Source organism: Drosophila subobscura, chromosome O, assembly GCF_008121235.1.
Source record: "Drosophila subobscura isolate 14011-0131.10 chromosome O, UCBerk_Dsub_1.0, whole genome shotgun sequence".
Lineage (NCBI taxonomy): Eukaryota > Metazoa > Arthropoda > Insecta > Diptera > Drosophilidae > Drosophila > Drosophila subobscura.
Genome location: NC_048533.1, coordinates 20048562 through 20071219, shown reverse-complemented (window position 1 = coordinate 20071219; position 22658 = coordinate 20048562). Strand labels below are relative to the sequence as shown.

Genomic DNA, 22658 nt, shown 5'->3' with positions numbered 1-22658 from the left:
AACATTTAGCTAAATAGTTGCAGATTTTATTATCGGAACTTTTTATCTCCATTTCATGCGTACAAAATCAATATGAATGACCATTTGTCAATTGCTATCGCCAGTTTGATTTATTCCTAACCCAAATCCAGGCATACAAGTAATCGTAATGTGAAAATAATTTAATTTGCATCGATCCGCTCTGAGCGGGCTGATTAAATCGATCGGAGAAACGGGAAATCAAGTCATAAATAAATCGGCGCACACTTGCAGCGATCATCGATCATTTGCCGCTGATCGCCGGCCAAAATGCAAACCGAATTCAATTTTATCGTATCTAAACATGGTTTCAGATTTGAAAACCTACATCAGTGCTTGGCTGTGGCTTGTGTTGGTGGTGCCCCAAGTTGGCTGCTACGCGGTTCTGGGTGCCATGGCTGCGGCTGTGGCTGTGGCTGTGCCAGTGATTGTTGCTGTTGTTTTTTGGTGTATGTGCGAACACGGCGAGCGGCAGTAGAGGCGCATTAAATCATTGTCCTGAAGGCTTTTAAGTCATTATCGATAAATTTCAACATAAATTCGTAAATTTGCTTTATTTGCCCTGGCCAGCGTGTGAGGTGGATGTTGAAGTGGTTTATAGGTTCGTCCGTCTGTCCGTCTGTCCGTCCGTCCGTCTGGCTGTCCAAATGCTCTCGCTGTGCCTGTGGGGCTGTCCGAAATTTGGCTAATTTGGGCTTGTAGTTTGGGTCCACTCCAAAGGACCGACACCCGCGCAGCGTTGAGCGTTGCGTCTTTTTTTTGTCACCCAATGACCTTGAGAATCTCTGGCCAGGCCCTGCAATTGACACGTATCGAGCAATCATAATTCATATTTGCCGCAGTCCCTTCCCGCTGTGACGCAATTATCAGGATGCGTTGTCCTTAGCCGGTCCAGGCCTAGGCCTCTACCTGCACCACCATTGCAATTGTGGTCCGCACGTACAATGGCCGAAGGCACGTCAGGTCCGCTCAAGGTTAATGTGCATCGTTTTCGGGCCATTGCAATGTCGATCGCTCGGATGGACTGTGTTTTTGGGCTCGGTCAAATGGCATTGCACTGCAACTGCAACTGCGGCATGTCAAGCAACAGTTAGAGCACTTGCAACATGCCATTAATAGGCCGCAAGTGCCACCGCCGACGCCCCTCGCAGCAGCGGGAGGAAGCCAGACGATGATGTTGATGTTGATGTTGATGTGGATGATGATTATGCAAATGCGAGTGCAAACACACACAGGAAAGCATTTCAACGCGCGCTTTTAATCATTTTTTCGCCACACAACATCAAAAAGAACAACAACACGAATCGAAAAATGCGAAATGCAAAATGCAAAATCAGAAACGAATCAAAGCGCTTCAGAAACAATTTTGTTGCGGCGGATGCGTTGCAGCAGCTGATGGGGCACAGCTCCCCTGGGACCCTGATCCCCCTGCCCATGCGCTTCTTTTTCGGGGATTGGTTTTCGGGCTGTGGCTGTGGCTGTGGTTGTGGCGCAGCTTCTTGCATTTTTTTAATGTATTTTTAAATAAGGAATTTAATAAGCACCTTGGCGGTCCTCAAGTCGCTGGACTCCGACCACGGACCAACGCGGGTTGCAAGCCATCGACAACGACGACAACACAAAGTGGCCCAGACACATGGGCCAGCAACAACGCGAAGTTGACTGCAGCAATTTTGGTTCCTTCCATTTTTTCCCCCCGCTTTCCGCGCACAAACTATGGGCAAATGCAAGCGATTTTGGTTACAAAAAACCAACATGGGTTTTTGCTCAATAAAAAGTAACTTAAAAACCTTTCGATGTTAATGTAATTATTATTATTATGTAATTATTTGTACAAACAGCTAATTAATTATTTAAAATAATTCACCATTGCAATTTGAGCTTAAGGAAACACAACGAAGATATTCCCTGTATTGCGTGGGATATAAAAATATGTATTTAACATATTAAGCAGTTCGCAATAAATATATTTGGACCCAACTAAAACTTAATAAAAATATAAAAAAAGTCTGCAAGACACAATCCACTGTCAAATACTCTTAAAAATTAAGTTAAATGACTTCAAAATAGAATAGAAAAATATTTTAAATCAAGAGAATGTTTGCTGTTGTTTTTAAATACAAATTTATATTTGTTTGCATGCATAAATCAAAAGACTCAGTCAATATTCCACATGAATGTGTCAGCCCACTGTGCAGCCGTCTTTTCGTGGCAGTTGCAAAATCATGTTTTAAGGTGTTTTTGATACCTAATAAAAACAACAACACGACGGCCCGACAACACATTCAAAGAAAGAACGAGCGAGAGCGACGGAGAAGTCGAGACCGAAAGAGAGAGAGAGAGAGAGTGTGAAAGAGAGAGATGCAATGCATTGAAAACGCGCCATGCCAAAGGGCCAAGCTCTGAATGGGGGAGTAGGAAGCGGGGCCGCTCAGAAGGCAGGGTACAGACGCAGCCGCTAGTGACCAAAACATAAAGCGGAGGGCCCGGACCCCGAACTCCACAGTCCCCTCCACAGTTCTGGCTACGTCATAGCCATTGCCACTCCGAGGAGACGACGACGACGTTGGCGTCGCTGTCCGGTGCTCGGTGCTCGGCGTTCGGCGTGTTTATTATAAAACAACAAATCATTCATTATAACCACTTGTGTGTATGGGGATGTACAATACAGACACATGTCCGCATGAATGTATGTGAGAATGTCTGAGAAAGTGGCGTAAACATGAAACGACCTGGACGGGACTCCCAATTCCATGTAGTTTCGGATAATATGCATATTTGCGTATTATTTTGATTTTAATAATGATTTATTTATTATTAATAATTCATTGGTGGTGGGCTCTCGCCGGGATTGGGCCTCCGCCTCGCTGCCTGATTGCGATCTGATCTCCGGCTAGAGCACAGCTCTCCACTCTCCGCTCTCCACTCTCCGCTCTCCACTCTCCGCTCCGACTTCCTCCAGCTGGCAGGGTGCAAAAGCTGCCCACGAGCTCGTTTGAATATCGGTTGTCTTCGGGTTTTGTAACAGAAGTTGCGCTGGGCTGCTGCTAGGAAACGCATATTATAATGAGCTTCAATTAAGATAGAAATCTCCAAGACTAAAGAGACAAAGATTTATGGGTTCACAATTGTTCAGCGGCTGCCTTGAGGTGGCTCTTCCGCTAGAAGTAGACTCCGCTACAGCGACAGCTGCTACACATGTTCCAATGGCACGAATAGCAAGAGCGGAGCCAAACTACCGACTTGAGATCATCGTTTTGTTGAGTGGGTATCACTGACTGTTTGTTGACCATTCCAACAGATCACCAAAAGTGTTTACAGAGATTTCTGATACAGGGGAGCAGATCATCTGCAGGCCATCCAACCTTGCGTTGAAGCCCTTCGATCGGGCCATCTTCCACGGTTGCTGGGGCATGTTTTCTCTGGTTTTTTTGTGATTTACGCGTCTGGTTGCTCTCGGCCGAAATGTGGGTAACTGTTATAGCCGCTCGAGCAACATTTTTTCGTTGCTGGGTCATCGAATCGATTTGTTCGTAGCGCCCTGCGAACATTTGCATTTGTTTATGCAACATAATTTATAGGCACTACTCTGATTTATTCTGTCGTACGTTGAACTCGGTCCGAAATTCGGTTTCAATTCCGTGGGAGGACCCCTCCGTGGGGCTCCTGGCTCCTGGCTCCCGGCTCCCAGCTCCCTCCCTCCCACATTAATGTCAATTTAATGTTTCCTTAATGACTTCTTTGGCTGGAACTTGTTGTTGGCTGGAAGTTGTTATCTGGGCCCTGGTCAAACTTGTCGGCCGGCTGGGAAAGTGTTTATGCTAAACAGCTAACGAGTTTTCCCCTCAAAAGTGAAGTGAAGTGAAGCGAGGAGAGGCTGCAAGTGAAGTATCTCGTCTGAGATGCATTGTCTACCAAAAGTTTCGGATCAGCAGCAGACACTTGGCTCAGTCGATGCCACTGCCACTGCCACTGCCATGTGCTTGGCGTCTATTTATTTGGGTCGGCAATTAAGATTTATATCTGCCCCTTTGATGGGGCAATAAAAGCCCAAAGACGCCGCAAGCTGCAGCCAGAAAATGGAGCAAATCACGCTCTCTCTCTCTCGCCCTCTCCCTCTCAGGGTGCAGTCTTTCTCTCTCTCTCTCTCTCTCTCTCTCGCTCTGTCTCTGCCTCATTTATGCGGCTGGCGACTAATCCTCCCACAGAGCGAGGCGTGCGCCGCCTTAAAGAGTCATAAAAATCATTTTATTGCCCCGCGTCCCTGCCCTCGCCGCACGGTCCAAAAGGTGTGAAAACGCAGTGATCCGAAGGGCGAATCGAGAGGGGTGAGGCGGTGACTCTTTCGGGGGCCGGGAGTCGGAGTCGGAGTCTGGCTGGAGACCGCAAGCTAAATGTTTAATTTTTACAAGTCGCGTCGCATGTAAACACACTCCGGACCCCCCTACTTGCAGCACCCCCCTCCACCGTGCAACATCCACCATCCACCATCCGCCGCCAACCGTTTGTTTGAATTTGTCTAAAGTGGCCATGCCCCTGGCCCTGGCCCTGCCCCCCCGGCAGTTTGTTTTTTAGTTTTCCCCTTTTTGGCTCTTCATAATTTCCATTTGCGGTTGCCACTGCAAAAAAAATTAAATAGCGTTTGTCAAATTTGCCATTTGCCCCCTCAACCCCTCCCCTACCCTGCATCGACCATAGTTTTTGGCTGCTTCTTTTTGCTGTTTGGTTTTCTTTCTTTTCTTTTCTTTTTAATTTAATATTTTCTTTGTTGTTTCCTTTTTGTCTATGGCTCTGGATGGGCATCTGTCTGGCTCTGGCTCTGGCCCTGTCTCTGCCTCGGTGTGTGCGGGTCCTCCACGGCGCTCCTCTGCCTGGAAAATTACGTTTGCTCAGGCGCCGGGCGCGCATATTTAAATACACACGTGTTTTATCGCTGCCATTAAATCATATTTTTATACTTTTACCTTTTCTGTGGCAAACTGCCGACGCCCCCCTACGCCCTCCGCCCGCCCGTTCGCCCGTTCGCCCGTTCGAGGCGTTGGCATTTCTGATTGTTTACATTTTGCACTTTCGTGGCATAAACAAACGGAGACGGCGCTAAATATCGTGAAAAAAAGTAGAGAGTTGTGGGGCAGGGAACGGAGCATTGCAATGTCCATGAATCAGGCTGAAGGGAATTGATCGTTGGCTTATGTACATACTGGATAGATACGCCCTCGTAGTGCCAGACGAGCGGTTCAAGTGCTGCTCAGGGTACAAACTTCAGCAGAGAATATTCCATTCGGTCAACGTTCCAACTGCTAATCAAAAGTATTGACGGGCTAGAGTATCCTTTAAACAACGCCCAAATAGTAGTTTAAATTTAAACAAATAAATAAGAAACAGTTCAGTGACCCAGCAGAGACTCTACAGTGTACAGTGTGCACTCCGCGAGAAGAACAACAAAGCTCTGTTTGAGTAGATCTCTCATCCAGCCGTCTGTGCCACACGTGCGGCTGCTTAACCTGAAGGCTTCCTTAATCCCCATCCCGCCATCCAATGTCCCGGCTCCCGCAGATCTCTCCGCCACCAATTTTGATTGCACATTTTTTAAACGTTTCTCCTCTCTGCTTTGGTTGCATTTTCAGGTAAGATAAGATCTGATTTAACACAATACGGCGGCATATCAACAGACATGGGTAAGAAAACTTCCACTTTTTATTCTGTTTCATTATTCTCTTAAGTTGCGAAATACTAGCCGAGAAAACTGGCCTAGAGTCGGTAGAGAGTGTGGGCATGTCTACTAATGGTAACTCCTAGCAAACTAATTACGATGGTGTTGGTCTTAGTCTCGGTGTTGGTGTTGGTGTTGGCCCTCATTACCCTTAGCACACAGCTGAGCGATCGCGCGAGATGAAAATTTATGCAGCGAAGGCGTTGCTGTGGGTGGACCGGGAAACCCTGGAGGCCGCGTGTGCAAATGATTGATTCACTCTCCTCTGATTAGCTAAAAGCTTGCCATGTTGCCCCGTTCTCCTGCCGGCAATTAATATTAAACATGGCAATTCAATTGGCCGACACGCACAGCGGCGGGGGAGCCGATGCTCTGCCACCTCGTCCTTGCCTCACTATCGGCCTCAGTGCTATCAGCATTTGTTCTTGCTGCTGCTGCTGATCGAGCAACAGAATACAGTCATGCTGGTGCGGCTACCCTACACTGGAAGGCAAAGACTGGCTGTTCTATGGAGTTGGATGGAGTGTTAAGAGCCAAACCCAAGCGACAAACATCTACCGCTGCTACCCTCTGGGCCTCTTGGGTACCCACGGTTTTTGTCAGGGAATTTCGAGTTCGTTTAAAGTTGATCTGAGAGCGCTGCCGCAGCTGAACATCAAAGCCCCAGAGCCACTGCAGGCGTGTATGCCAGCCTGTTGCTTGGGACCTCTTGATGCGAGGTTATCAATCAGCGCGGTCGCTGCGGACTCCAGACTCCAGACGAGTCAAGCAGCTACTTCTTAAAATCCAATTACACACGTGGATAGGGAGGGGCAGCAGTCTTGTTCTCGCGGCGGGGCAGGAGCTGGGACTGAGGCTGGCCTCTCAAATTACAGGCATTGATGGCAGCGCATTGAGGCGAAAAATTGCAGAGGCATTCACGAGAGAGCCACCCAGGGTCGGTCTCCTGCTTGTGCTGGTGGCTCTGCTCCCACTTATTATTTATATTCAATTGATAATCTCGTGCAAATCGGTAGCTAAATATTGGCACAGGCGCAACAAGTGGGCTTCGCGCTTCTCCCAGCGATCCACGATCCACGATCTCTGCTCTATGCGGCTCTGGTGGGCAGCACTTTTGGCACTCACAGATAAGATCGGCGGATAAAGCCGCTTGCAAGTAGGTGCTACCACGGGAGCTACTTCAGCTGTGGATTACCGAATGCCTGGGATGGCTGCACTTAGGCAGAAGTAGAGGTAGGCGCAGGGGCAGGCGCAGCCATTCTCTTCCGGCTCGCCGACATTGAACGTGGCGTTTCGGGCCGCCGCCGCCGCCGGTGCCGCCGCGAGAGATAATTAAATTGCGGCCCTAATAGAATTAAATGCCGTGTTTGCATTTCAAAATCCGCAACGTGCCAAAATGCAATGGCCAACGGGTCTGATAGGGTCCCCCTATTTGTGCGTCCATCCACCTGGCCAGCAAAAATGTCATTTTGGACAAGTTTTGATAATTGCAGGTCCGCGAGTCGCGTCTCCGCGTGCTGCTGGGCTGGTGGTGGTGCGCCGGCTACTGTGCGGCACGTTGCACGTACTCTCGCACACTCGCCGCACCACGTCGCATGTTGCACAGGCAGGGCTGGACTGCACTGGACTGGGGCCATGTTGCATGTTGCAGTTAATAATTATTGAAATGTGCGGCCTGCCAGGAATTGTGCTCTGCTCCTTGCGCTTCCTGCGCGGCTTCCTCCGTCCGTCAGTCAGTCACTGGCTGCCACAGCCACAGCCACATCCACATCCCCTCTGTGTCCCCTCTGTGCTGCATGCTTCGTTACCTCTGCCTCGTTGGCTGGCCAAAAGGCTAACAATGCTTGCATTTTCCCACCTTTTTCACATAACTTTTTCTGTTTTTACTTTACTTTGTTTTGTTCGGCTGTGTGTTGTATGTTTTGCCGCTGCCGCAGCCACTGCTTCTGCTTCTTCTGCTTCTGTGGCAGGGTAAACAAGTCGGCCACTTGGCCAACTCGTTACTTCCCCCAGAGAGCCCCCTGTCCCCCCTGCCAGCGCACATGTCGATGCCGATGTCGAAGTTGTTACCACTTTGAGCGCGCGGCCGGCCTCCGTCGGACGCCGTCGGCTGGCACCCTGTAATAAATTCGTATTCAAATTGTTAATTGAATATTATTTGTTAAATTTGCAAGCATTAAATGTAAATGTCAGTGGCGGATGTCCGACGGGGCGTGTCCAGTCCCAGTCGGGGGCGAGCGAGTTCTTTTTTTGCGCATAATTTTCCAATTTTCAGCTTGCTTTGAGCATGTTTTGGCTCTTATTTATAATTGAATTTATGCGATTTTAATAGTGGAATGCCGCAAGGGCGAATCATGTGTCAAGCAGACCATCCGAATGTGTGGACATGTTAGGGGTATTCACACGTTTTTCGGCCAAAACTCGGTCACTGTTCCAACGACCTCAAAACGGTCTGCAAAAGTCCCCCAAAAAAAAAGCCAAAACCCCTCCCAAGAGAGTTTTAAAATTTGCAAACAAATGACAAAAGCGGTGCAAAAAAATGTGCCAAATGCGATTGAGTCTGGGTGTGAGTGTGAGTGTGAGTATTGTGAATAGCGAGTGAGAGTGCGAATATTCAGACTCGGTCTGTCCTCTGGCCGAGGTGGTCGTTGTCCTTGTCGTACTCCTTGCTGTTGCGAGGCAATTTCCATAATTCATATTCATAGACATTACACAACAACACCAAACAGTGGGACAGAGAGAGAGAGAGAGAGACAGAGTCCAGACAAACAAACGACAGCACCTGCAATACGGACAAATGTCTGTCCGAATGCTACACCCAAAAAGGAAAGTCGAGCAAAAAATGTGCAGAATTTAAGTGCGAGCAAAGTGCAAATATTCCACATATGCTAGTGCCAGGAGAGAGAAAAGAGACAGGCAGAATCCACTAAATAGAGATGGAGAATCCAAAGAAGAGAGACGTAGAGAGAGAGCAAAGCGAAGCTTATGCATAAATTATCCATTCAGAGAACTCGAAGAATATTGCCATTAAGTTGATGGAATCACGGGCAAATTAGGCCAGAGACAGCACCAGAGACAGAGCCATACAGACAGATATCCCCGCATCCCCACATCCGCACATCCACAACGTGCCAGCAATTTGATTTTACACACTTCGAAAGCATTTTCGGGAGCATTTTGTGTGGCAAGTGTAAGTGCCGTGTCCTCTCCAACAGAACAGAACAGAACGGAGCAGAGCAGAGCAGAGCAGAAACAGTTCATAAAATGGCAACACGGCACTTTCGTTTTTACCGTTGGCATGTGCAGCATGTGGATGTGTCCAGATGGAGTGGGGAAACAGGGGAGAGTGGGGAGTCCATGGTCCATGGCATGTGTCGCCTGCGAGTGTGATGCTGAGGGAAGGGACATCTGGGCCGGGCAGGACTTTCCTGGTGTATCCTGACCTGTGCTGAGGCGACCAGCCGGGCAGGTTTCAATTAATGAATTAGTAATTTTGGCTTCATTGCTGTAATGAACACTTTGGGGAGGGTGACTACCGGGCAGCAGGAGGGCGGAGAGAGAGAGTTTTGCTAATTATATGAGCTCAGGTGTTGGGGGAAGAGCGATGCCCGGAATCGGAGATAGTTGGTATTCGAGAATGGAATAGAATAAGACTTGAAACCCGCTTTGAATAGTGAAAAGAGATATTAGAAAATGCATCAAATCTATGATATATCCGCTCCATTGGCTACCAAATAAAGCCATGAACTTAAATCCATTACTGGAGAGTCCCCGTCCCCACTTTAGAGTCCATTTAGCTGCAGCTTTGATTGCAGGGTATTAGGAGTCCCATTCCATTGTGTCATTACAGCTTATCGTATCCATTGGTCGCATCAAAAGGGAACCCCTAATGAACGGTTTGCCTGGCCTTTGTTTGCCGAGAGCTTGGAGCTATGCCACACCCCCTCCACTGGGAGTTGCAACTGCCGCATTTGATGGCACTTGGGTGAAAGCAATGCAATATTTACTCAACAGCAATTAGCAGATATCTGTCTGTAAATATGTGGCTCGTCCCGGAGCCACACTTATCGGTGGGGAATCAGCGGGAGTTCCTCGCTCCATCTCTGGGTCGGAGTCATCGCGCATCATTCTCGTTCTCTTTCTCGATCTCACGACGCTGTAGGTATGCAATTAGTCAATTAATTTCAAAATTTATTAACCGCCAAAAAGCAATTTGCTCCAGATCAACAAGAACACACACAAACAAACGAGCACAGACCCCCACTCGGAGTGGAGAGCGAACACAACACAACACAGAAGATCGCGAAATGCCGGCGGTAAACGGGTCCCGACCCTGGCCAAGACCGTGGCTGGGGCAGAGTCGATTCGGATCGGATCGGATCGGTGGCCGTGTCCGTGTCCGTTCGACGCGTTGGTCAGTTGGCAAATGAAGAGCAGAGCCCTGGGTAGTCCTGCCAGTCCAAACTTTCGGAGAATCGCTTGAAACTTGTGATTTGAAAAGGAGGCAAGGAGCTCGAGCTCGGATCTGGATCTGTATCTGAATGCGGCATTCGCATTCATTCAGTGGGAAAATGTGCTGCAGATAATTTATGGGTTCAGCGGCGGCCCCTTCCTCGCCCCTTTCGACCCGCTCATCAGCGGAAGTGCGTGCTCCGTTTGTGTGTGTGCGAGTGTGTGTGTGTGCATATCTCGCAGAAATGAATCGCAGCTACTCGGGTTAACTCCGAGTTCTCTGCGCTGACCGATTTTCTAGGTCACTTCGCTGGTGGGAAAAGCAAGGCAAAAAAACCAAAACACTAAAATAAGAATACGAAAAAAAATAAATGACTTTTGTGCATGTCGCGGACTGCTTGCCGTCGGCTTGGCTTGCGGGCTTCAGGCAATAAATTTCCCAAAATGTGTTCCAAAATGTTTCTCAAATAGTTTCAAAGCCGCTGCCACGTGCTCTCGCTCGCTCACTCTCCACCTCTCTCCCTCTCGCGCTCTCACCTTAGCCAGGTATGATTAATAACGATCAACCGAAACCTGCTTTTGGCGGCCATCATGATCAGCTGATCCACATCCACAGCCGAAACACGAAAAAGAAGACAACGAAGAACCGCCAGCCAGCGGCAGTCAAATGAAATGGCACTTGAAAAAAGATCTCTAACAGATGACTCAAAACTGCATTTGCCTTGTCTTCTGTTTGTGTGAGTGAGTGGGTGTGGTGTTGTGTGTGTTTCGAATGCAGATGGCAAGAGAATAGAGAACATAACAAAACGCAAGCGAAACGTCACCTGATGCTGTTGCTGTTGCTGATGCTCACTCTCCCACTCTCTCTGCTCACTCCATCAGCCGTAGCAGCGCACAGGTACGCGCGCCCTCTACCATTATCGCTCTCCTCTTTGGCGCTCTCCGTCGCTCTCTGCGCTTTGGGGTGATGATCGATCATCTTTCGGCTCAGCCGGTTTTCGCCCCTCGCCATGCCCTTACCCGGGCGCTAATTTACGTGCACAATCGTGCTCTCATCGAGCGAGCATTCGAATTGGAATATTATGTGCGCCGGTTGATCGTACACGATATTCGCAGCTGCGCACTTGAGTGCGGCTCTTCTGATCAGAAATTGAGATGAGAATCTTTAAGAAATTTGTTATACAGGTAGGCAGACGCTCTCGCCAGCATAAATTCTCACCTGGATAAATCTAGTTCTTTCAAATGGGAATTTCGATTGGGCCAAATCGCATGCGATAAAACATTTGCAGCTGTCAGCTTTTGTAAGGCAAGAGATTATGATTGAAATGAAAGATATGAAGTGAAAATATGAATTGGAAATTAAGAGGCAATAATAATAAAGTTTAAGCAGGCAATCGATTGGCATTGCTTATAATATTTTATACGATGCAAGGTTAAGGTTACCCAAATGAAACTTCTTTCGATTGAATCAAGTAGAAGGAAGTTTTGGCTTTTTGCAAGGATTTACATATATTGCATTAGATCATTCTATATGCCATAAAAGAACAGTCAGCCCAATTTATCTACTCCATCACGTTCCAATATGTCGCCTCACTTCATCGGAATTTCACCCTGTAGGGATGGGACCCACCGCGCAGTGGAATAGAACATTTCCCTGTAATCTCAATCGATGATCTATTAACGAGTGTCCATAAAAATTATGCAACTTTCCGCTGCAGCTACAAAATGGATGGCCAATGGCCACACTCTCGTACATCCACATCCACATCGACTACAACTACAACTACAGAGGAGGGAGAGTGAATGCCATTTCCTTTGTCAGCAGGGACTATAAATCTTTGGCATATTAACATGGACGTACGATGAAAGTGCCAGCCAAATATGTCATTGTCAGCTGGGTCTGGGTTTGGACAGGGGCTGGGGACTGGGACTGAGACTGGGATTGGGATTGGGACGCCTCTGCGGCTGCCGTGTGCGAGTGTATTGACACCTGAGCAGGCCAAGTTTTGAGTTGGATGCTGATGAAGAAAAAGAAAGTGGAACTGGAATTAGAGCTATCTCTCTCTCTCTCTCTTTCTCTTAGCATTGATAGAACAGGTAGGTGGGTAGGGTAGGTGTGTTTGCGGTAAGAACACTTTCGGCCATAAATCACTGATTGCCCGAATGTGATGGGGGGGCGCATCAAACCCGATCCGGAGCCCGATAACTGGCCAAAGTATTTCGGTCTGTTTATCGCACAGTGTGCATTTGGAATTGGTCAAAGTATTTCTGTGTTTTTTATTTACATATACAAAATTTTCGGTGTGGTGTGTGGCTGTCACACAAACACAAAACATGACCAAATTTTTGGGCGTGAACGCCATACACTCTGCCAGAGGAAGAGAGTAAAGCAGAGAGATAGAGAGAAAGAGAGAACTGGCAACAACAACATGGCCCTAAAGGCAGGCGACGTCGTCGTCGTCCGGCGTGACAGCGCACATAAATCTCTGTAACATGACACTTTTGGCAATGGAAATAAAATATGGCAAGCGGCGCACCAAAATGTCGCACCAGCGTGCTGGATCTCTGCTCCTTCTTTTCTTTTTTTTTGCACTCTGCGCGCTTTGGGGCCCCACGTGGCCCACTGTGCCATGCGACACTCGGCCCAGTACTGCATTCAGCTAATTACAAATGAAATTACAATGGTCTACCCGTCCGAGCCGCATCACCATTCCCCGTTCCCCGTTCCCCGCTCCCCATTGCCCACTCCGATCCTCTGCTAGTTGCTCCAGCTCCTGCTCCCGGCCAAGTGTCACTTGCTGCTGTCATTTTCGTTTCGTTTTCATGTGTCACTTGGCGCGCCTGCGCACGCGTCCCAGCCAGCCCCTCGGCACAGGCCCGTCCTTGTAATAAAGCAAAACGGCTGAGCATGCGCGCAAGTCGCTCAGCAGCAACACCAACTACAAGAGCAGAAACAGCCAACAACAACAATGGCTCAACGGCAACCGGCAACCGGCAACCGGCAACCAGCAACCAGCAACCGGCTAAAGCCGCTGCCTCTGTCAGATTTTGTGAGTGTCACTTGGGCTGCTTTGTTGGCTGCTTCCCAAGCGAGGCAGGGTCCGAGACTTGGGTGTTATCTGTCCCGTCGACCGTCTTCAGTTTCGCTGCGGTTGCATCTTGGGCCCAGACCTTGTCTCTGGCTCTGACTCTGACTCTGACTGGGGCTCTGGCTGTGAATTCCTGGCTCACGAAACACGCAAAATCTGTGCGTCCGCGTATAAAACTGTTAACTAACTCAATTTTGTAGCTGTCAGTGGCTCTGTAGCTCTCCTCTCCTGCCCTTACAGATGTTGCAGAGTTCAGCATGGGTTAATGAGTTGTTGCCGTTGCCATTCCCGGCGTGCCGCTTACATATGTCACAACAAATTGCTAACCGTTCGGCCTGGCCTGGCCTGGCCTGAACCATAAGCAAGAGAGTGCAGGAAAACTTCGCCAGATCGTAGCCTGACGAATGTAGAGCGGGAACAGCTAGAGTTACATTCTCGGATTCTTGTGGACCCCCTGGCTACCCCAGCCCCCTCCTGAGAGGCGCGTGTGACACGGAGCGGACTCACGGATGCACGCGCACATGTCTGTCACAGAAATGTCACTTAGAGTTGCAAACGCCGCGGACGCATAACAATTTCATAACTCTGTGGAGAGCTCGAGGGAGGTGTGGCGCACGGGGCTCCACTTGACATTGGCTCTGGAGAACGGACAATAGAGTCCAGCACTTGGTATTCGCAGCGCGTTGATGTAGCAGCTAAGTGATCTACTACGCCGCAGAGGATCTGGCAGCCCATCCTCGGACAATATTTGCGGAGGAAGCAGACGGACGCGGGTTTGACAATTCAATCATCGAAAGGCACAAAGGGCCTGGTTGCCAGGGGCGCCACTGCAGCTGGAAGTGCTGTATAGAAAATAGTTTTCTCTATGTTACAGCGACGAGACTTTTCCCCTTTTTTATTTTCATTCTTTTGTTTGTTCGTGACACTTGGCAGGGCTCGCTCGCAGCAAGGGACTTGATGGGGTGGGGAGGGTATTTGCAACAACAACGCTGACAACGGCAACAATTGCAGCCACAACAGTAACATGGAAGCCGGCCAGGACGGAACGGGTGGGGCTTTGTGCACCACGCGGTAATTCTGCCATGAAAGAGTTTCCCACACGCATACACACACACACACACACACACACACACACACACACACACACACACACACGAGTGTTGTATGTGTGTTTGTGTGCAAGCAAACAAAAGTTGGGGCCATAAATTCGCAACGGATCACATAAATCACATTCAAGTGAAGCTTAACACACGCGCCCAAGTAGAAGACAGACACAAACACAGAGAGAGAGAGGGAGAGGGAGAGAGAGAGAGGCTCTCATGAAACGCCCTGCCATTTGGTGTGCATGTGCGAAAAAGACACATTTAGGAGCTTGACAAGGAGAGCAAGCAGAATGAGAATGAAATGAGAATCTCTAGAGTGCAAAGTGCCACACGGGGTCAGAGAGATACATTTCTAATTCATAGAAAAAAGAGTTGAATAGTCCATAAACGTATTAAGAACATACTGCAGATTGGGCAGCAAGTTTCTTTATTCCATAAGAATATGTTCCCATCATCAGTTGCAATTCAAATATTAAATCTCATTAAATGATGAATGATAAATATGAGCTTTACAATGCCTCAAATTCTATTAAACATATGTAAACATTTACTATATTTATCTGAGTAATTCCAAAAGCGATTAAATACCCAATTAGACCTTCAACAAGCACGAGCTGCCTGCAAGTTCCCACAGCAGAGCAAAACTTTTGGGGGCAAATTAACTAAACGGTTAAAGCAACAATTGCAAATTGGCAACAAATTCACAGATCATAAAGTGAGCGAGCAACGAACGAGCAACAGCCAAAGGTGGTGCAGTCTCTCGTCTCTCCCTTTCCGCTCGGAGCATCATTTCATTTGAAGAACTTTGCCATTTGAACTTGACATTTAGCACACGGTTCCGGGGGGCTTCTTTGGAAAACAATTGCAGGGCAGGCCAAACCAGCACCGAGCGAGAGATAGAGAGAGAGAAAGGCAGAGAGAGAGAGAGAGAGAGACATAGAAACAGACAGCAATGCACTTTTGGCATTCCTCTACTCGACTCGACTTCGTCGACTGCCATGGAATTCCAGAGAGAACACCCAAACGGCAGCAACAAGACGGAAACAGTTACAGCAGAAGTGGAAAAGAAGGGATGAAGTCAGGCAGCCCAGCCCTCTGCTTACTGTGAGGGTAAGGGTAAGGGTGAGGGAGAGCAAGAGAGTGAGAGTGAGAGACAGGGACAGAGGGTGAGTCGGGGGATGGCAGCGCAACGGGAGGACCACTCAGACGGTCGGCCATTGCAGCACCTGTCGGCCATCGTCTCAGTCGCAGTCGCAGTCGACGTCGACGTCGCGTGTTTGTCGCTTTATTTGCCTCCCGGATTTTGCGCCATTAACAATATGGCTTGGTCCGCAGTGGTTCGCCCTTCTTCTGGCAGCAAGAGGAAATGAGGCACAACCGTCATGTGTGGGCATGGGCATGGGCGGGCACAGAGAGGGCAGCGGCGTTGATTTGCTTATAAATTAACCCATTGGCGGAATGAAAATATTGTCTGTTAATTGATCAATGTGTATGCAGCGGGAGTGCGGCTGGCGCTGCTCCTGCTGGCCTTTTGTGCCCATTTACATGCTCGTGCGGCCTGTACTGGTGTGTGCGTAGTGCAGCTAAAATTTAATTAGTTTCCATAGTTGTTGTTGCACTGCAAGTTGTTGCAGCAAATGCGCCCAGTTTAGGCTTTATCCTCTGTCGGGTGGGGTCGCTGTTCGTCCCAGCACACACACAGCCGTACTTTATGTGGTGCGTGCAAATTTATTGTTATTGAAATACAATTGCAAAATTAACTGTCAAAGTGTGCGACCCATCGTCAATGCAGTCCCAGTCGCATGCCATATGTTTCCCCGCTCCGCAGAGTGGGGGCTCCCCGCTTGCGCGTGCATGTGGGAGGCATTCAACCCTTGGCACTGAGCACAGAAACCGCTTAAAGCTTCTCCCATCGAAAATTGTATTTCTTGGACTTAAACAGAGAGAGTCTTGGCTGCTTGTTGTCGGTTGAGTATCAGATTTGATGACACATTCCGTGAATTGTTCCCTAATCTACTTTTCTTTAAGCCATGATCAATGTTTTCCTGATGCATAGTTTTGGGTATTATCGGGTTGGTGCCCAATGCCCTCAATCAGTGACCGAAACTCGCCCCTATTCGCTGGCACGGCTCCCACTCTCCACACAGCCCCAGCAACAGCCACAGCCCTAACCCCAACCCCCGTTGCCCACCCTCTCGACTGTTTGCGCTAAACGAGCTTTGCATATTTACTGTACTGCCAGCAGACATTTTACGATATATTGAGAATTATTTGCAATATATTTTGCAACGGACAACAGCAGCAGCAACAAGGACGACAAATGTTCCACCGACAGCAACAGCAACAGCAGCAGCAACAACAAGTGCACTGTTCGGTGGAAATGTGGAAATGCAGGCAGGGAAAGCTTCTAATTCCGGCACTGAAACCATAAGTCTTTGTCGCATTGTACACACACAGAGCCACACACACACACACACACACACACAGTGGCAGACACTGCTGAACTCTACTCTTCTTGTACAAAGTTCCAGGGTGCAGGGGTAAGGGCAAGGGTAAGGCATTTCAGCAACTACTCCATGGCTAGGCAAGGCAGAGAGCGAGAGACCTTAGAGACCTAGGCCTGGGACTGGCTCGGAATAGAAGTCTGAACTTGGACCCATAATTTAGGTTCGATACACAAGTTTCGCATATAAATTCGAAACTTATTTTTCTGTTTTCAAAGATTTTGTTTAATTTACGTAAATTTGCATAAGATACAATTGAACACCCCCCTTAGCCAGTCAGCTGCGTCCCCTCTGCTGCCACGCCACAGTCTTGCAGTCTGTAAATTTTTGCCAGAATTGAGCCAAAGTTCAGAGGCAGCTCGAAAGAGGAGCACAGCACAGAATTTTTTTGTGCAGATTTTATTGCCAGGGCCGGGTCCGGACTAAATTTGAATTCAGCTCAAATTGAAAGTTTCCAAACGCGCACACACAGATACCCTCTCAATGGCGCCCAAACACACAGGCTGGCACGCACACACGCAGAGAGGGACACACACAGGGACATGGACACCCATATTTATGCGTTTTCGAATGCAGCTCAACTCAGCTTTAATTTAAATGGATTTCTCCGCCGGCATCCCTGTCCGGGCAGACATATGGCAGCATTTGGCATTCCAGCTTGGGTTTGGCCGGGGCTGGCGGGGGTTGGATGGATGGGGGTCGGACTCCATGCATGGCGACTCCACTGACTGCTGAGGATTGATTGTGCTTGTTGATATTTTGTCAAATAACGCAAATAAATACACAATTACACACTCAAGTGAGTCCAGGGGGAGGCAGAGGCCACACTCGCCCTGGGGGTGGCTGACGGAGTCATGGGGTTAAACCGAGCATGGACGTGCTCTCTGTGTGTTATCCTCGTTTAAAGGATTTTCATTTGCTTAAATGTGTTTTATCGAAAATGGCCAAAAGGCCGCTGGCCATTGCTGTTCCGCAGTGCACAGTGGATGGAAAATGCACGAAAATTCCAATAATTTAGGAGCGCGGCCTTAAAATAAGATAATTATAATTAACCAATCGGGTTGGGCATCAATGCTCTCAAGAGAACAAAAGTGGACCGTGGAAATTGTCATTCACCCACTGTGCAACTACATATGTACATTTCTGACGGGAGCTTTGCAAATCGGGCCCACTGTGTGCCGACTTTTGACTTTGTCATTGTTTGTTTCTGCCCTTGGCTTGGGTGTTGTTTTTGTTGGGTTTTTTTGCGCCACACGCCCGTAAATTCCAATGTAAAATGTTGCATTTATCTTGTAAAAATAATAAATCCAGGCAAGGGACTTTACTCTCTCACGCTTGGCAGCACAGCGAGTAACAGATTGGACTTGTGATGCCGCTGCCGGGCAGGGGTGCAGGGGAAAGGGTTCTAGATGGGATTGGATCTGTATTCGAGTTGGATTTGGGTTGTTTTCGTTCATTGTTAATGGCCAAATGGGTAAAGAGACGTAAATTTGGCTAATTTTATTAACCGTCAATGCGGCAAGTCCAATTCTGGGCCTTGGGCAGTCGATGGGGTGGCATGAGGGCGCGGAAGCAGTTGTAGCAGCAAAAAATTAGACAACACCAACAGCCATTAATTTTATTTATTTATTGTCTGCCGCTTTCATTGGTGCGCATTTATTCCAATTCGAAAATCCCGAACTGTTGTGCGATAAATTGAGTCAAATGCGAAAATTCTGTTGCTGCAGTTCCACTGCATTCCGCTCACTCACACAGATGCGGGCACGGCCACGGCCACGGACAGAGGATTTTCATTATAAAATATTGTTCTAGGATGGCACGAGGGGGGATGGGGTTGGGGATGGGGTGGAGAGCCAGGCGACAGTCGCAAAAGAGTTTGCAATTTATTTAAAAATAAAAGTATCTAAGAGCATGACAAATACGAGTAGTGTGAGAAATGTTTTTGCGCACTGCAGCAGGAACCGCCACCCCCGCCCCAGCCCCCGCCCTGCCCCTCTCAAACGCGACATATGATGCGGCGCCACTGATTTATTTGCATACAAAAGCGCAGCAGACACCAGCAAAAAAGTACTCCCTCCCCAGCTTCACATATACACATACATGTGCACGTCTGTGTCCATGTATCTACCCCACCGATGTTCGTGGCCTTGCGACAGAGCCAGCTCCAGCGAGCGCGCTCCGCCCATTTTTGACGCCGATTGCCAACTGGGGACCATGACGAGGGCAGGGCATTAGTTCATGAAGAGTACATCCAAAATCAAAATCAGAAATCAGAAATCAGAACTAAAAGCATGGAAGATATTTAAATCAAAAACCAATTACGAACTGCTTTGACATGGCTGAGTGACAAATTATAAATTGATTAGCTTCAATGCATAGAACATTGGGATCCTGTTATGCAAATAATAAAGCTTCAAATCATATCCACATCAGATGTCTTCAAAGTGTCTTATCCAGCATCGAGCTGCTGTCAGATTGCTCTTCCTCCTATAACGAATATTCAACCAAATATCTCTTCATCCTCTTCGCTCAATTCATCATTTGGCAACATTTTGCCGAGCGTCAAGTTGCATTTAGTTGTTATTTATGCAAATTGTACATGTTTCAACTTTCTCGCCAAGTGCGTCGTGTCGTTTTCGATTATTTAAAACTTTGTACGGAATTTACTAGATTGCCGTGCCACCAGGGGAATAGGGAGGAATGGGAATAGGAGAAAGCAGAGGGAGGGATCTCTTTTTAATGCGCACACCTGACGCGCTTCAACGTCTTCCTCAGGCAGCTCCTTGGGACCGAGACGTGGAGCAGGACTGGGAGCTGGATAAGGGTACTGTACTTGTCCAGGGCGTGCGCTCCGTGCATAATTTTGTGCGCTGCTGTTGAGCCAAATAAATTCCGGAGACTGCTAAAGTTATTAGATTAGCATTAGAGCGAAGGCGGCACCGGCGGGGGCGCCATTCCGGTGCTGAGCTTAGAATTATGATTTACCTGGGGTTATTTACATGCATATAAAGGAAGACCCAGAACACAGCCTCAAATTGTGCAAATTTATGAAAAAGTAAACTCACTCTGAGGCGAGTCATGTGGCTTTTACGAGCATAGTTCCTCAAAGAGAAAAACGGCAGAGCAGCCTCGCCGCGGCTACCCGCTTTCGCAAACATTTTAATTTCTTCATTTTAAAACAAAAAGTGGAAGTTTTCAGACACAAATACACCATGCACATACACATACATTTATGAAATATTTTTACCGCCTGGATTTGGAATTATTTGCGCTGTTTCCTCTTGATTTCAAAGCATTTTTACTTCAAATATTTTATCCCGTTCCATTAAAAATTTAAATTATTTCATTTCTTATTTTTAAATATAAGATATTAAAATATATTTTAATCATCATCCAATTTCTAATTTGTTTTCGTGCAACTAACATAAATTACAGCACTTTATTTTCTCCTATCTAATAAATATTAATTTAATATATTTTGTACTCATTTTTTGTGCTTATTATTTTTTTTACTTCTTTTATTAGACGCAACTGAATTTTGACTAACACTTGAGGCATTTTCCCAATCACCAAACTCCCGATTAAACCCAATATTTCTCCTTCTGCTTTCCAGGTAAGAGATACTCAGAATCTCTTGCGGGCTCTCTTCTGCCAGACTGGCTAGGTAAGTCGACGTTTTGTTCTATTTTGTGTATCCTTAGCTTATAGTTTCACCTATGATTTGTTTTCAATTTTTGTGAGAATATAATTTTTGTATTTTGCGATTTTTGGTTCCACATTTCTTTTGCGTTGCAAAGCCATTTATCATTTATGGAAAGACTCTTTTGATTTTGAGAATGCCACATCCCCAACCCAGCCATCTTTCTGAGATCTACACCACACCAGCAACACACGAAACTCTACCCCTTCCCCTGCTCCAATCTGTCCCACTCTCCAACCCACCAACCATCCAACCAACCAACAAACCAATCGATTGGAAATTAAATCGAACCGAGCTTCTTTGTATTTTGTGTTGATTTTTGAGTTTGGTTGTTGTTGCTGCTGTTGATGTTGCCACATCATCATCACCATCATCATCATGATCATCATTTGTCTTCGTTTTGTGTCAGTCAAGGAAGCGCCTCCGCCCCTGCAAGAGTTCGAGAGGTAAAGCCAATTCAAATTCAAATAAATCTTTGTAAGTTTCTGTTGTGTGCATAAATACTCTTCATACTCGTAAATATGTACCTCCCAATATACTCCTAGAACCTACTGAATGTACATACAAAATATCTATGTTTCTGTGAGCGTTCAGCATGTGCATGCCCCTCCCCCAATAGTCCCTGCCAAGGCTCTGGCCAAATAAATTAAAGCATTCCTGTACATACAAACTCGTACTCGTACTCGTAATATGTGAAATTATCAGCTCGTAAAATTTGCCCAAAATAATTGCCAATTATTCAGTTTGTCAACTCGGAGCAAACACACATGTAACACCTCACACACACACACACACACTGAAAACACACACGATTCCAGTGAAAGGCTTTCTTCGGGGCACAATTAAAAAGCGAGCCAGCCATCCAGCCACCCACCGCACCACCCAGCGCGGAGAAAAAGCCCCGGAAAAGTATCACTTGGCACGCAAAGAAAATCAGCGAGAAAATTGGTGATGCCCGCCTGCGAATTTTACAAAGCGTATCATTTTGTTAGCAATTTTTCAGCATGTTGCACTTGACAGGAATCGCCCCGGGGCACGCCAGTCCGTCGTCCGTCGTCCGCCGTCCGTCGTCCGCCGTCCGTCCATATGCCACTGCGGCAGTACAGTAGTGCCTCCCCACACACGACCAATTAAACACACATTTAATTTACTTTAGTTTGCCATGCCCGCTTAGGCACTTGAAATGTTGTTAATTCCTGTTTTTAGTTATGTTAACCAAACACTCCACAGCCAGGAGTGGCAGATACCCAAAGACCCATGGGTACAGACAGATGTACAGACAGACATATGTATGTATATGCAACCTCTGCAGTTTCCTATATGTTTATTGGCAATTTATACAACCGTATAAATTACCATCGCAAACATAAACAAAACTTCCTTCCACCGAATGCCATTTGCCAATCGTAATCAATTCTTGGGTTGTGTTGTGTGTGTGTGTCTATAAAAAAGGAACAGGGACTGGGCCAGGAACTAAGAGTCCTGTCGCCGACAGTGACAGTCATCGAGGCAGCAACAAAGTCAGCTCCAAGGCAGTATTCCGTATCCGCATCCGTATCCTCCCATCCCCCAGCAGCGCTGTACGCATAAATATTTATCTGAAATGTGGAAATCTTCAACTGCAGAAAACGTAAAATCCATTAGAAAATTAATAAAGTCTATGGAGAGAAATGTATTCCTATGACTGCGGTTGCCACTCTCTGCCCAATCTCCGTTTCCCATCCCCCCCTTGGCTCATTTTTTGTCATGTACACAAAATGTGTGGCTGTTTTTTTGAGGGGCAAATGTATATAATGAAATAATCCCATTGATTATAATAATGTTTCTTTGTCTGTAATGTTTCGTTCGTGGGAGGCGTTTTGGTAGTTGTTGTTGCTGTTGCTGGTGGGCTCTCAAGGATAATCCATTAGTTGGTCGCAGATGTTGCCTGAGAAGGGGCACATGGATGTTTTTCAAATGTCATCAGAAATAAGTAGAAATGTGCAGCAACTGAGTGGCTTCTAATTGTTCATAATGCGATATGTACATACGTATTTATTCCAGTAATATTTTTTTTTAATTCTTAAACGTTGATGTATT

General features: G+C 47.2%; 1 protein-coding gene across 4 annotated transcripts in view; it reads left to right on the top strand.

The window, feature by feature from the left end:
* The window catches only part of LOC117896802 (homeotic protein ultrabithorax), a 77155-nt gene that overhangs the window by 3733 nt on the left and 50764 nt on the right, over positions 1-22658 (top strand). For 2 of the 4 annotated variants that reach the window (XM_034805302.1, XM_034805301.1), the window contains exons 2-3: positions 5646-5696; positions 20493-20543. The exons of 1 other annotated variant lie outside the window; for it this stretch is intronic. In XM_034805302.1, coding sequence (XP_034661193.1) covers positions 5646-5696; positions 20493-20543 — 102 coding nt within the window. The remainder of the gene's footprint in view (positions 1-5645; positions 5697-20492; positions 20544-22658) is intronic. One more of the 4 variants, XM_034805304.1, reaches the window with a different exon arrangement.